Consider the following 13,992-nt stretch of genomic DNA (forward strand, 5'->3'; position numbering starts at 1 on the left):
CAGCTACTACTTTTTAAAAATTTGAACTCGTTGTTTCTCGGCTCTACAGCAGCTTCTTAGTACTAACATTCTCTTTCTTGTTTTGTTCATCCTGATATCCTTCTCCATGCTTGCCTGGATCCTTCGGTGTCCAGGACACTTGTGAAGAGCAATCATGAAACAAGAGAGTATGCGTCGGGCATGTCCGGCATGTCAGGCAAACCGCACCATAAAGAAGCCTGAAGGGCCAAAACCTTATACCGGTACTTTCAAGGTTGGAAAACCCAAACCAGCAACATTGGTCTGTTGTCGATTTGATGATCAACAAAGCTCTTCTTCTAATTAAAGATGTTTTTTGAGGTGTGAAGGCTGCTTAAAGAGCGTCGATTTTTCTCGAATAAAATGGGGCCTTTGCCCCTCGGTTTTCAGCCTAACAGGCTTGTCCTGGTTAATTAGCTGCAATGGCAAATAACGATTTATTAATGTTGATCATAGCAGATCATGAATCAGGGGGGCCTGGATATCAAATGGTAGACTCCGGGAGAAACCAACTCACGCCCGTTTCCCGTTGTCCAGATCACGAATAGATGCAGTGTGGTTTAGCAGATTTGAACGTGGTATCCATAAACACCAACACTTAATACATGTGTGATCTCCAGGATTTTAATATCAAGGTGGGTGCCGTCAAAGTCATATCCGCACTCCGTATACTCCGTATATCAACACCTTCTATTTAACCCCAACATCCCACCATCCAGCATTCAAAGCAACCAATCCATCAAATATTCAGGGCTTAAATACCACACAAACGAGTCTAACCACCCATGGTTAATTTAAAGTTCAGAAGAGGGAAACATCTCCACCAAAGTAGTATTGGAAATTACTTTGTTGTGTTTTCGAGGACGTCTTTCATACTAAAATTAGGGTGATGGTATATAAAGCGATCAAGTGAGTGTGAAATACGTTACATTACCATACCTGTTTGTATCATACGTACGTGCAGTACCTTGGCATTCAACGTCAACTTTAATGTCCTAGTTGAACCTGAGCGGCTTTCCAACCGTTTGAATGCGCACAAAAGGCGCCTGGCAACTTTCCACCCTCAAAACGTTATATCCATGTTTCTCATATTTTGAGTCGCGGTGCTCGAGAAACTGAAGTTATTGCTTTCTCGGGTTGATTTGATTTGATGACCATGACCATGACCATGACCATGAAAATAGATGCTCTTAGGTTGATACGATTCTCTATTAAGATTTATTGGCTTCTACTCATACCACCCTTCTGCACACTGGCTGAGAAATCGGAAACAACGTCATTTTGCTTGTGTATTGCAAATTTCAGGGTCGGACAATACATATTACAAAGGCCAATGTCCCATGCAATGTCTCAACAGTTCCTCAACCATTTTAGCGCAATCTGGTTGGTTGGTGATTAAAGGTTGGAAAGTGTGGAAGGACAAAAGAAAAAGAAATATGATGTGTGCGCCCGCTTCAAACGTGTAGCCTAGTAGGGCTGTGTCTTGAAAGCTTTGACTTCTCTTCCCCACCTAGATACAGGTGTCGAACTGGTGGCTTGGTAGCCCGACATTGAATCACAAATTGATGTACACATTTACGAAGTCTACCTGCACCTTTTGTTCACACATTCTCTTTCATGAACTCAAATCAAAATCTTCTGCAGTTTTATCAAGAGCTATAACGTTTTGACCTATTGTCTTTTTTTGCTTTGCCTTTTGACTTCTTCTCCTTTCCCTTAATTCAACTGGAATAAAAGCCCCTAGTCCAATGAAAAAGATAAAAACAAAAATAAATGAACAAGGGGGGAACTTAAAAAAGAAAACCCATGCACCTATTTTATTTCCCTCCTCCACTCCATTATTTTTAATTTAAATCTCGTCTTCCACCTCGTGTCCCACAAGATCAGGTTGGTTGGCCGTATGTCCGGACTCAGCCTTGAAAAGCTGGACCAGTTTGCATGTATTGTACTGTACTGTATTGTATTGTACTCCGTAAACATAAACATTCCGGTGTGAGGTTGTAGGCGGTAGTGGCTTCAGATGCCCGTCTCGCCCAGCAACATAAGAACTGAGGAACTGCTGCGCCAACTACGACGCAGAAATCCATGGCTCAGACCTTCAGGGTAGCTTCGAAAAGGCAAAGATGAGCTGTTGCTCTGGACAACGACTTCAAAAGTTTGTTTTTCCTTTTAAAGTTGACCCTTCTCATATCCACAGTTTGAACTAGTCATTTCATTTCATCACACAAATGGTTGACTGGCAGGACATAAGGTTTCGTGATTACAGATGGTAAGTTCATGAATTGAGAGACAATGACATTAGTGTAAGGTCGTAATTCTTATCAACAGATGTATTATTGGAAGAGGCTTGCAAGATGAGAAGTGATACTCTTGAGAAACCATAGCTCCTAGGCACCCGGCTCCAGGCTCGACCACGCAATTACCTGGCCTGTCATTTGAAGGAGACTGATGAGGAGAAGTAGAAACAGGGCGGAAGGGCTGAGCACCGAACAGTATGACTTCGACTTTTGAGACCAAACCCTGGCGCTGAGAGCCATCGTGCATGGCGAATTGAGCTTCGATGTGCCACCCATCACAATATTATTAGCTAGTTTTTCCCTTCCCTCCTCTGGTGGGGGCATGGATGCACCCCAACCTTAGTTCGGAGGTCCTGACGAGTCAGTAGTGGACTCTTCATAGGCAAACGCTGGAGAGTTTCTTCGTCGTGGAAGCGGGTAAATGGCACAACATACGCAGGGTACGTACCCTATCTTCGGTCCAAGATTTGTGGAAAGGCTTCTCCATATTTCCATAGAAACAGAAATTAGCCCTTGCCCTAAATTCCCTATTCGAGTATAGTGAGACCTAGAGGTTCAACCCCGGCCCAGACAAGCCACTAAGGGACTCAAGCCCCAGAGTTATCACCCCTTGTATGAAGCCCAAGGCCGTCGGGCTTGGATTAGTTTTTTTTTTTTTTTTTTTTTTTTTCTTTAAAAAAAAAAGAGTAATAAATAATAGCGAATCCAGCCAGCCAGTGGTGGTCATGCATCAACTCTGCAGCGACCTGAAAATTTGAACCACTTCAACAACTCGAGAGACCCAAGCTTTATGGAATTCATGTTCCTGCCACTTTTGGTTATATCATTGATTCTACCGGCCTTGCCAACGGATTCCCAACCGCTATCCAATACCAGATTTGATGGCGCTGAGCAGGATTGGAGATGAAAACCTCTACATTGGCGGGTAAGTCTCCGCATTTCGAATACCCCTCTTTTCTGATGTCTCCAGCCGAGTGTATCCCAGCCAATGCAATGATCGTGGGTTTGGTTTTAGTTTTGTTCATGGGCAAGATTTAGCTCCGATTTTGCAACTCGTTACTTTGGCCAGCCTTATATTCTATTTGTTGACCAAAATATCATTAGGGTTATGGCGCTGAGCAATAAAAGCGCTCTGAAAAAAGCAAACATATCACACATTGTGTCTGTTCTTCGTTTCAATCCAAATGAGGAGCGATTTGAGTCGTTTGAACATCTACAGGTCTCTGTGGACGATGTAAGCGACGAAGATCTATTGGAGTATTTCCCTTCCACAAATGCCTTTATCAAATCAGGCCTCGAGGGCGGGGGCGGTGTTCTAGTGCATTGGTACGCTTATTATTCCCTTTTTAGCCCCTTTCCAAAAGGTTGGCGTGCATGTATGTAGGAGACCCTGGATGCCCTATCTCTCTCCTAGGTACACTACTTGAGCTCCAGAAGGTACCTGGATCTCACGATTAAGTACTCTCCTTCTTGTATGCTTCAGTTATTTTCAAACTCTGCTTCTCATCTTGCGTCGTTTTTTGATATTTCGACATCCAAGCAACGTAACCATGACTAACATGCACATTGTTACAGCGCAATGGGCAAGTCTCGGTCTGCAGCTGTCTGTATTGCATTTCTGCTTCACCGAGAACCAGGTGCAATAACTCCCTCAGAGGCTCTTGCACTAATTCGTAGATCAAGGCCAATGTGTGAGCCAAATGATGGGTTCACAGAGCAACTGGAACTCTATTTTAAAATGGGATGCCCAGAAAACGTCACTGACCACCCCTTATATAAACGATGGATATATGAACGTGCTGTTGAAGAGAGTGTTGCTTGTGGCCGTGCTCCTGAAATTGACCTTGTTCGATTTGAGGATGAGCAGCCGGAGAATAGCAATAGTAATGAAGCCGACGATCAATTAACTGAAATAAAGTGCAGAAAATGCCGGTCAGTATTTCCATTGTTTCTGCCTGCTCTTTTCTACCCCTGCGAAGAATAATATGTCTAACCATTCCCATAGACGCAAGCTGGCCACCATGCCTTTCATAATTCCTCACACCCCGGAAAATGAGAAGAAGTTGCCGAGAGGTCATTCTACACCTGATGGACCGTGTGCGCATATATTTTTGCATCCATTAACATGGATGCGACCCTCCCTCTTCCCTGAACAGGATTCTTCCTCTTCAGTGTTGGGCCAACATGAATACAGCCATTCTCCCGAAGCACCGCTCTCCGGACGTCTAACGTGCCCTAATTCAGCATGCAGCACTAATATTGGCAAATTCGCATGGCAAGGCATGAAGTGTAGCTGCGGGAACTGGGTTGTGCCCGCAATCGGCCTGGCGCGGGCGAGAGTGGATGTCGTGGACAGCAGTGTGAGAAGAGCAACAATGGGCACCGCAGCTGATATAAGGTTTCCTGCTAGTTTGGGAGTGGCTGAAGGAGAAGCATCAGTGGCAGAGAATTCTGTTGTGAAGAAAGGTCTTTTGTGAACCCCAAGACCCACTTACAACCAAGGAAGTGTTCCTACTTATCTTGATTTCATCAGACATACTCCAACTGCCAAAGTGGTCCACGGAATAATACATCTTTTCTTTTTCCCACCTCTCCAGAGGCAAACACTGTGGCACATGCATGATATCATCAGCTATTATTCATGATTTCTGATTGGAGAGTCGATACTAGACTGCAAGACAGGATTCTCTTTTACCACTCTCTATTTTGCCCCCCCTGGCCTTGAATGCATGACGATAAATACCAATTATGGCCATACAAATCCGTCTACTTTTCCTAACTTGTATCGAATCAAAGTGGCTGTAAAGCTAAAAGGATAAGCACTAACTATCGGAATCCCACCCAAAACCCTGGATTTGGAGTGCATTTTTCCTGGCTATAAGGATAAAGACCGAAATTTATCCCCTGCCCAAAATACCATGCATATGAGTTCCTTGCTTGTTACCGTATAAAAGCTTAACACCAACAGACAAGGAAATGTGGAATGGCGTTATTGTAACCCTTGTTCCCGCTGTCATAGAGCATTCCCTGGCTAACCATTTTAAGATTGAATCCAATGTAAATATTTCGATTATAACAGGCAAAACCGGTTAAATGCAGGGTTTGCTAACTCTGCTCTCACCAACCGCCCTAGAAAGCCTCCGGAGATAATTAATGCTGAAGGAGATGTATCAGGAGGAAGTAAGACATGACCTACAGTCATGTATGTGCCATACATATATATGAGTTAAACTTCCAGATGGTTTGGAGACAATGTCTAGATAGCCGCACAACCTTCCAGCGGTTCTTCTTCTTCTTCTTCTTCTTTCTTTTTTACTTCCCCCTCCCTTTTTTTCCGGGTTTTCAAGTTCATTTAAAATAGAGGTTGCTTCCCGGTACCTTGATACAGATTTGAATATATCGTTACATGCTCACCCAGTCTCCCACAATATTCGCAAGCACCACTGGAAGAAAGCAACATGTGAGTCCATACACGCCTATGTACACCTGAGAACCCGCATGCCGCCATCAAGATCTTTTTTCGGCCCTGTAGTATAACTTGAGCACCTCGATCATTTAGGAAATTGTATCTTACCCACACGCAAGTGTTAAGACTACATCATCAGAGTCACGCTGTTCGGGAGTTTGGAGCTGAGGTGATAATTAATAATATCTTGCATGCTGTTCCATCCACGATGTCTTCATACCCACAGCACCTAACGATTACTCTACGCCCAAAGACCCAGTCATATTTCAAAAGGGAGCCACTGTACAATCACACGCAGTTAAAAGTGAACAAAGCAAGTCTCATTAAATTTCAACACAGGTCCTACAGGACAAGGCGCAGCTAAACCTCAAAAAAGATCGATTTTGTTGACCGCATGCGCAGCGTGGTGGAATTGGAACAGACGCCGAACGGCTAAATATTGTAGATATAACTAGAACAATTACCTTACCGAGCCATCTTCATCATTAGCCGAAGAAATGGCATATTGTTTTAGCTTTTAGCCTTATAGGGCTTGAATCATTCAAGTCGTTTCGGTCGTTGTTGCCGCCAGCCTTAGTTGCCAAGGAAAGGAAAACTCTAACGATCAACAAACTGAAGCTTCAAACTCGGTTTGGATCCCGCACGGGCCACATCTAGATCTATAGATCGCAAAAAAAGTCCAGTGAAGGCAACCCAAGACTCCCTCGTATTAATACCGCCAAGGTGTCGGCAACGGTCTTGACATGAGAATTAAAGACCAACGTGACCAACACTACAGAAGACAACTTGACCCCTGAAAACATTATTATTATACGCAAATGATGATTTATAATCGTTAGTGCTAATGTGGAGTTCCAGGAAATAAAACATCGCTGTCAACCAGCTCCCCCGGGGTGCACAAGGAGAAGTATGTCTGAAGTTTTCTCATCCCTTCACACTTCCGGTGAGTTCGTCGTCTCTTGTGGAACATTATCCATCGGAAACCCCCCCCCCCCCCCCCCCCCCCACCCCAAAAGATCTAATTCCACTCCTCCATTGCCGCTGCAGGAGACAATACCATCTCGCCAAAGGTAGAAAAATGGTTGGCGAGTCTCGAAGGAGCCGCTGCTCACGAGACGTTTGAGGAGTCTGGCTACAAATGCCACATCATATACCCCACACTCTTGTGTCGCTTGCAACAGAATATCAGGTCTCACAAGCCCACAAGGAGCCGTTAGCCGTCCAGCAGCGAAAGTATTTAGGGACACACAGAATCATTTTCTGGTACCTTGCCAAGGCTGATTCCATGGAAACGCCGGCTGTCGGGGACTCGGGAAAAGTGGGAAGATCTCAAACCCCAATGGATGTTCTGTCAACGCGGCGGCTGCTAAGCTATGGCGCGAAGAAGGCCAGCTGATCGTGGCGAGGGCAGTTGAGGCTTTTTTAAATCTCAAGAAATGCGAATGAGACAACTACAGGACGGCACAGAGACACTTAAGGTGCCTGAAGATTGCTTTGCTTGTCTTCAGTCCACAATTGTGTTTTCTAGTTCTTGGTGTTGAGTGCGAGCTTTCAACGGGCGATAATTGCTGGGGATAATCAGTTATGTTCATTGAGGCCTATCTCTCTCTTTGGGTTTCAAAGAGTCACCGTGAATCCCACCAGACTTATTACGATCTTTCCGACACGGGCCATATATTGGTCGGCTTTTTGAAGAGGTGGTAACTGATACTTGAGTTTTGACTCTTCCGTTCATAAGTCTCGGTAACTGTTGCTTTCATCATATCGTGGTCTGGCGCATTTCCTAGATACCCATAAAACCAAACCCATTTTCATCAATTTGTGTCCTCCCGCAATTAGTCGTGTGTCTTTGGTATTGAAACCCGTTAAGAATATTTCCATGCATTCTATTCAAGTTGTATTACCAAAGAAAATCCTTGTTAGTTAGTTACAGGTTTTGTTTTTACCTAAGATTTCATAAGAAACACTTCCAAGCTACAATAAATTACAGATTCTCACAGATTTTCATGTTCAGTTTCCTACCCAGCACGGCTGAGGTATTCTTAAATGCTTGCCTAGAACAAACTGCATACCCCTGCATCATTCATAATAATATAAGCTTTCCTGAACAAGCGCGTAGGACAAATTGTTCTGGAATGTATAGACATGGCATTTATTCATAGAAAATGTCTACAACCAGACCTTTCAATATTACTGCAAGCCTTACGGGAACATTGGAGAAAGAATCAGGTTTAATTTTACGTCCATTCAACTCTTACAATATGTGAGATGGGTGAGACTGTGGAAAAGATTGGATGCCGACCAATGGGTTGAATGTCAGCTGGTGCGGAGCCTGCTCTCGGGGACTTTCTTTAGGCAGTTCAGCGTTTACTCGGAGATAGCCAATACAAAGGCAGAGAGTTACAGCGCTTACCCAGCTAATTGCACCAGTAAAATGACTATTCATGAGTGCAATGATCTTACAGACAAAAACTGATACATTCGTATTCTCAATGGTTCAAAGGTTTTCAGTATTCAAGCTATTCATGATGTTTTTGAACTGAATATAGAAAATCTGAAACTCTTGTCAAGGCTGTTGGATATATACTCTCTGAAGACCTATCATTACCTGAATAGTAAACCTTCTGTGATTGACAGACCTCTGAGGAGGAAAAGGGCGGGGAACAGCAGTGATAGTAGCTCTTCACAAGTACTGTAACAAATACTAAATCTTTTAAAAGGGAAAGAGAAAAAATAGAAATATAACTATGTATAGCTAGTGATACGCTTCTAAAAAGTAGTTGGGCTGGTGTTCATAGTCTGTAGTTGTAGATAGATAACTAATGGAAGAGGGTGCATGTAAAGTACACGCTGTGACATTCCAACCATAATAATATGTGGAATTCCATCGCATGTAGTTATCGAAGCATAAATACCTAGTCGGATAATATGTAGAAATGCCCGCCAGGATCGCTTCTTAAAAATAATGGGTCGGCATTCATTTTGAGGTTCTCATTTAGAATAGTGGAAACCGCGTTTCATCATCCTCTTCGTACAATGAATAGAGTCAAGGGAATCAGTATGAAATTCATCACGACGTATCAAGCGAGGTGGAGAGAAAATGAAAGAAGTGGATGTAAAATATGTAACATATACTCTTACCCAAGTGATCAACTAGTTTTCCACTGCAGCGCCACGCGAGAGCTAAAAAAGTTAACGGTGAAGGAATGGTTAGGGCACAGGGGCTTGCTATTTCAGCGAAGCACCTAATAGGGGGTGGGGCTTTCCAAAGGTGCTCCACGGCTTATATACAGGGCCGTTGAGGAAAGGATATGCAGCATGATACAGCACTTCACTAGCATCCAATGAGGGAGCATTCGCGAGGCTTTTGTAAAGAGAACAGAGAATAAGGCAATGGCTCCGGGCAAAGACGGACGAATATTTGCATACCTATAGGTAGTTTACGGTCTTTGGCTAAAACGCGTTCTGGGTCGATTCGAACGTCGCATGTTAGAACGTATGGAAATAACTTAACTCCGTTGATAATAACATTCATTCAAATATTGGACGGCAACACACATTCTATCCACATTCGACAGCATGTTCCCTGTGGAAATTTGACAAAACACTTTGCGTTCCTAAACAGAACCACACCGCACTCCAAAACCCTGAAATAATATTTCGACGACAGGTGAGATCAACTTGTTGGCGCAGTAAGGTTTTTTTTTTTCCTCGTACAAACGTCTGTCAATGTATGTGTGAAACCCAGTCGTAAGGCTGAAGGTATGGTCAGGTTTCGGATAATCAGAAACCAGTTATGACAGCCATGCCAAAAGAATTGTCACACAATAGCTATCTTCCTCATCCCTACCCCACTCCTTACCACGAGGGAAATTTAACCGACAAGAAGCACCACGTTTTTGCTTTAGCGCTTACCTTCAACCTAAGAACTGCGAGAGGGAGGAATGTTCCCGACCAAAATCCGGCACAAGGACCGCCATGGTTCCAAATTCATCCAGTGGAGGCGGTGCTCTAAGCGGCTTAAAGCGATAAGACCGGGCTAGTGCCCTCGGTATGACGTTTATCCTCTTTCCTAAAGTAAAATCATCTGTTGGCGCTCTCACTACCCTCTGCAGAGCAGCATCGTGATCCTTGTCGCAGACCCTTCTCTTTTTCCATTCGCCTTCGACTGCTGACAAACCGGCAGCAGGGTCGCCTGAAAATGCTCAAAAAGGTTGGCAGACAATTCCAAATCGATGGGATGATCATGATGACTGCCACACCACGCTATGCCATGCATTAGCCATGGCATTAGCTAGCTCCACTGAATTTTTTGTTCGTATACCTTATGTTCATAAACGTGTCTCCAGCTGTTTCGCCCCATTGTGGTGGGGGGGGAAGCCAAGCTCATGAAAAACCAAGTTGCGTAAGAGAAAAAGTTTCCACCGCCTTCATAAATCTATAAATCTGTTTTCGGAGTTGATGGGAACAGGTCTGGATTTTTCAAGCACTCCGTGTTCCGTCTGGCTATTTCCTTTTTCCGAATCCGGTCAATGCGCATTTGGTAGAAGTTCCTTCAGGGTTCTGTTAGCAAATATTGAATAGATATACAACAGCAACGATATGCGCAGACACACGTACTTGTGGAGGGCAAAAACGCGGGGTGTGTCATCCATGTGCGTTTCAGCCCCGCTGTTCTGAATAGATTTGATCTGCATCATTCAGTACTCACTCCATGGACATATGAACGTATTTTCCCAAATCATTGGGCTCCGCAATCCCCTCTCAAGAGAGGAAAGTAAAAAGGAAAAATCCCCTTGTGCCAGTAAAATAACTCACTTTATCATCCTTCTCCTTTTCCGCCTTCTTATCTTCCTTTTCAATGCCGTCCTTTTTCTCCTTGTCCTTTAGTTTTTTACGATTCATTTTCTCCTCATATTCCTGCTTCACCTTTTCAATCTCCTTGTCTAGTTCCTCTTTCTTTTTCCTTGAGGCAACCTCCTCCTCATCTACAATAGGCGAACAAAATCCGCGGTCTATTAGATGGATTGGGCAAACGTAAAAAAAGTCCTACAATTCCAGAACAATCCGCAACAGCACAAGATCAAAAGTTAGTGTCCACATCTTTCATATTTACACATAAATACCATTGGCGTGCTCTATACTTGCCTTGTTATCTGGAGTAATCAACACGCTAGAGGATGGTTTGTAGCAGATTTCGCAAGAGCGGGCTGCTGTCTCGGCCACCTTGCGATGGTGCCAAATGTTGGGAAGAGACATTTCTGGAGACTGTAAAAATGTTCACTAAAAAATATAAAGAACTACAGCGAATCCATCAGATAGCCCACAAATAATAACTCCAGTTAGGAGGTATCTCCTCTGAAGTTGGGCAGATGATATTTGATAAGGATGGAGAGAGAGAAAGCCTCATAACAATTTATTGATAATGCGATCTTCACGTGGATTGATTGGCCCGGGAAGCTTGGACCACAAAATCAGGTGACATCCCGATATCAAAACCATCAATGCCGAAAACCAGAACAAAGAATTCCGGAGTTCAACCACAGCAGGACATTGAAATTTGAAGTGGTATCTCGATACTGTATGTGTCGGAGCTCCGTAGTTGACTTTACCCTTGTCCCCCTTTTCTTTTCTTTTCTTTTCTTTTCTTTTTCTTTTTCTTTTTCTTTTTCTTTTTCTTTTTTTTTTTGTTTTGCTTTTGTTTTGGTTGCCCTCTTTCTACATCTTAACGCGATTTTACTCCGTTTTAAAATATTCAATGTGGAATGATTTGTTATCCAGTCTTTCAAGGGCTGTATGGGTCCAAGTTCGAAAACCGAAATCAGCTCCTGTTTGGCATAAACAATACGTAGAGCAATTCTAAACAAGCTCCGGAATAAATCAAAGTATAGAGAAAAAATCCAACCACGAATAATCTATCTAACCCTTAAAAAGAAAATATGCAAATCAAACAGCGTCAATTCCATCTCCATCTCACCACATATAAGGAAAAAGAACCTAATTCTACATCCCCAAGCTCACTCCGTTAACCCCTCCCGAATCCCAGCAAGTGAATCCTTCTCCATAATACCTGATACTAAACTCTTATTGGTGTTCTGCGCCCTCCTCTTCGCATCAACCCAGATCATAAAATCAGTATACGACTGCGGCATAACCTGAACATCATTCTCGACCAGGAATGTGTAATGGAACACGCCAGTGGGCTTCTTGGTTGTGTGCTCTACATCACGCATTTTCGAGTCAACCCGTACTTGGACTTTTGTGAACCTTCGCGTACTGCTGTTGCCATTGACGCTGCTGGTGCTGGTGCTGGTGATGGGAGAATCGGTATATGACACGGTCGCCTTAAGATACAAGACGGAGCCAACAGGGACGGGATTATCAAAGGTGCTAGGATCAAGAGAGAGGAAAGTCGGTCTGGAATTGGAGAAGGCTGCAGCACAGCAGAAGGCAAGCTCAAAAGTTTGCTGGAGGAGAAAGCCACCGAAGATCATGAAATTGTGTCTGTTGCGGTATTGCGGTTGCATGATCTGTGCGGATTTAAGAACTGTGTCTTCCATGCGCATAAGATTTTTGGGCCTGGTGACGGGGTTTTGAGGGCCTGTACGGGTTAGTGAATTAAATATTCTTTGAAATAGTGATTTCCTAGACACATGCCGGCTTCTTTTGGCCATTGACATTGGGGTTCCCTTTCCTGGGCCTTACGACCTTATCTGGGATTTTGGTTATTGGTACTTACGTTGATATGCCATCTCCTTCGTCCACATGGCATGAATGAGATCACTCTCCTCATCATTTGGTGTCTGCTCAAGTAAGTTCCTCTTTCTCAGCTGTTTCTTTGCCAAATAGTTCTTCTCCCCAAGCTCAAACAACCTCCGCTCTTCCTCCGTCTCCACAAGGAGAGGTGCAATAGCTACCGGCCTAACCACTCACAAACGCAACACAACAGAAAAATGAGTCAGCTTACAAAAATCCAACAATTATCAAACCCCATAACTAACCTCAACTCTCTAATATAAAAACACACAGTGGAACGGTCAGGCAGAGAAGGGAGAGAGATAATAATCACGTGAGATATAAAGACAACCTACTTCTTCGTCGTTGGATCTAATGAAACCATAGTAAATGCACACGTGATCAACACATCCTCCTCCCTAACCGCCTGTCCCTCCGCAGGCGCTTTTGCAACCTGAAGCGAAATCTCCATACTCGAGCGGCCCGTGGCATATGTGACCTGCCCACTGAGCTCCAGGTCACATATCTCCTTGAGCATGTGCTCAATGGTGATACGGTCTACAGCGGCGGTAACAATCATTACAGAATCACCTGTGTAGCCATATGCGACGACGCCGGCCAGCGCGTCCAGATCCAGCAGGAGGGAGCCCACGCTGCGGGATGGTGTTAGATATGTGTTCTAAGTTTTCACGTTGGAGGTGTGGATTTTCTTCTTCTTATTTTTCCCGGTGTCTGAGGAGGATAAAAGAACTCACCGGATATGTCCTGAGGAATTTAAATAGGTATCCAATAGCCATGGGTCCTGGGCTAGGGGTAGTATCTAGTATAATGAAGGAGAAAAGAGAGACGTTGTATTAGATATATCGTCCCATCATCTTGTCCTTCCATGCAATTACCTCTCCCCCCAACTTCCTCCCCCCCAAAAAAATAAAAATAAAAATAAAAGAGAAAAAGAAAAAAACAAGGAAAAGGAAAAGAAGAACCCACTGTTTTAACGTAACTATCTCTCATCTTTCTCGGCTTCAAATCCACCGTTGGCGGCGAAGTTCCCTCACTCGCGGCTTTTTCTGCCCCGGACCTCTCCTTCTCCCTTTGCAGCTGTAATGCCTCAATCCATGGCATCTTAAAACGCTGCTCAATCCAGACAGGCCGAAATGTATAGTTGGCGGGTGTTTGGTGGAAGTGTCTTCTTGACGTAGTTGCCGTTGTCGTCGACTTTGCAACGATAATATCAGCTGCCGTCCATAAACTTTGTGGACATCGTTGTAGGTGCAAACACAGTAATGATTTTGACGGTGAACTAAGAGGAAGAAGGTGTCGTGTGACCGGGGATAACATGATGATAATGATATAATTTCTTTTGGCAGTTGAAGATTGCCAGATAGTGAAAATACGGGCAACTTGCCTTTACTACTGCAGGGACTTTTCTGAAACCAAGGAAGAATTTAGTTATGAAGCGTTGCACGTATAAATATG

General features: G+C 43.8%; 4 protein-coding genes across 4 annotated transcripts; 1 reads left to right on the plus strand and 3 right to left on the minus strand.

Annotated features, from left to right (window-relative positions):
* Window positions 1-3,423: 3,423 nt before the first annotated feature.
* Window positions 3,424-4,792, plus strand: PADG_08278 (tyrosine protein phosphatase YVH1; the record flags this gene model as incomplete). The annotated part of the gene is made up of 3 exons (XM_010765211.1): window positions 3,424-3,641; window positions 3,891-4,247; window positions 4,321-4,792. The coding sequence occupies 3 exons, from the start codon at window positions 3,424-3,426 to the stop codon at window positions 4,790-4,792; spliced, it is 1,047 nt and encodes a 348-aa protein (XP_010763513.1).
* A 4,906-nt stretch (window positions 4,793-9,698) lies between these two features.
* PADG_12420 (uncharacterized protein) lies at window positions 9,699-10,144 on the minus strand (the record flags this gene model as incomplete). Its single annotated transcript, XM_010765281.1, has 3 exons — window positions 9,699-9,949; window positions 10,005-10,047; window positions 10,106-10,144. The coding sequence occupies 3 exons, from the start codon at window positions 10,142-10,144 to the stop codon at window positions 9,699-9,701; spliced, it is 333 nt and encodes a 110-aa protein (XP_010763583.1).
* A 75-nt stretch (window positions 10,145-10,219) lies between these two features.
* On the minus strand, window positions 10,220-11,040 carry PADG_08280 (uncharacterized protein; the record flags this gene model as incomplete). Its single annotated transcript, XM_010765250.1, has 4 exons — window positions 10,220-10,334; window positions 10,402-10,457; window positions 10,600-10,769; window positions 10,908-11,040. The coding sequence occupies 4 exons, from the start codon at window positions 11,038-11,040 to the stop codon at window positions 10,220-10,222; spliced, it is 474 nt and encodes a 157-aa protein (XP_010763552.1).
* Window positions 11,041-11,798: 758 nt separating this feature from the next.
* PADG_08281 (uncharacterized protein) lies at window positions 11,799-13,854 on the minus strand (the record flags this gene model as incomplete). Its single annotated transcript, XM_010765212.1, has 5 exons — window positions 11,799-12,382; window positions 12,521-12,702; window positions 12,873-13,169; window positions 13,272-13,336; window positions 13,504-13,854. The coding sequence occupies 5 exons, from the start codon at window positions 13,852-13,854 to the stop codon at window positions 11,799-11,801; spliced, it is 1,479 nt and encodes a 492-aa protein (XP_010763514.1).
* Window positions 13,855-13,992: the final 138 nt, after the last annotated feature.

The sequence above is a fragment of the Paracoccidioides brasiliensis genome, assembly GCF_000150735.1.
Source record: "Paracoccidioides brasiliensis Pb18 unplaced genomic scaffold supercont2.15, whole genome shotgun sequence".
NCBI lineage: Eukaryota > Fungi > Ascomycota > Eurotiomycetes > Onygenales > Ajellomycetaceae > Paracoccidioides > Paracoccidioides brasiliensis.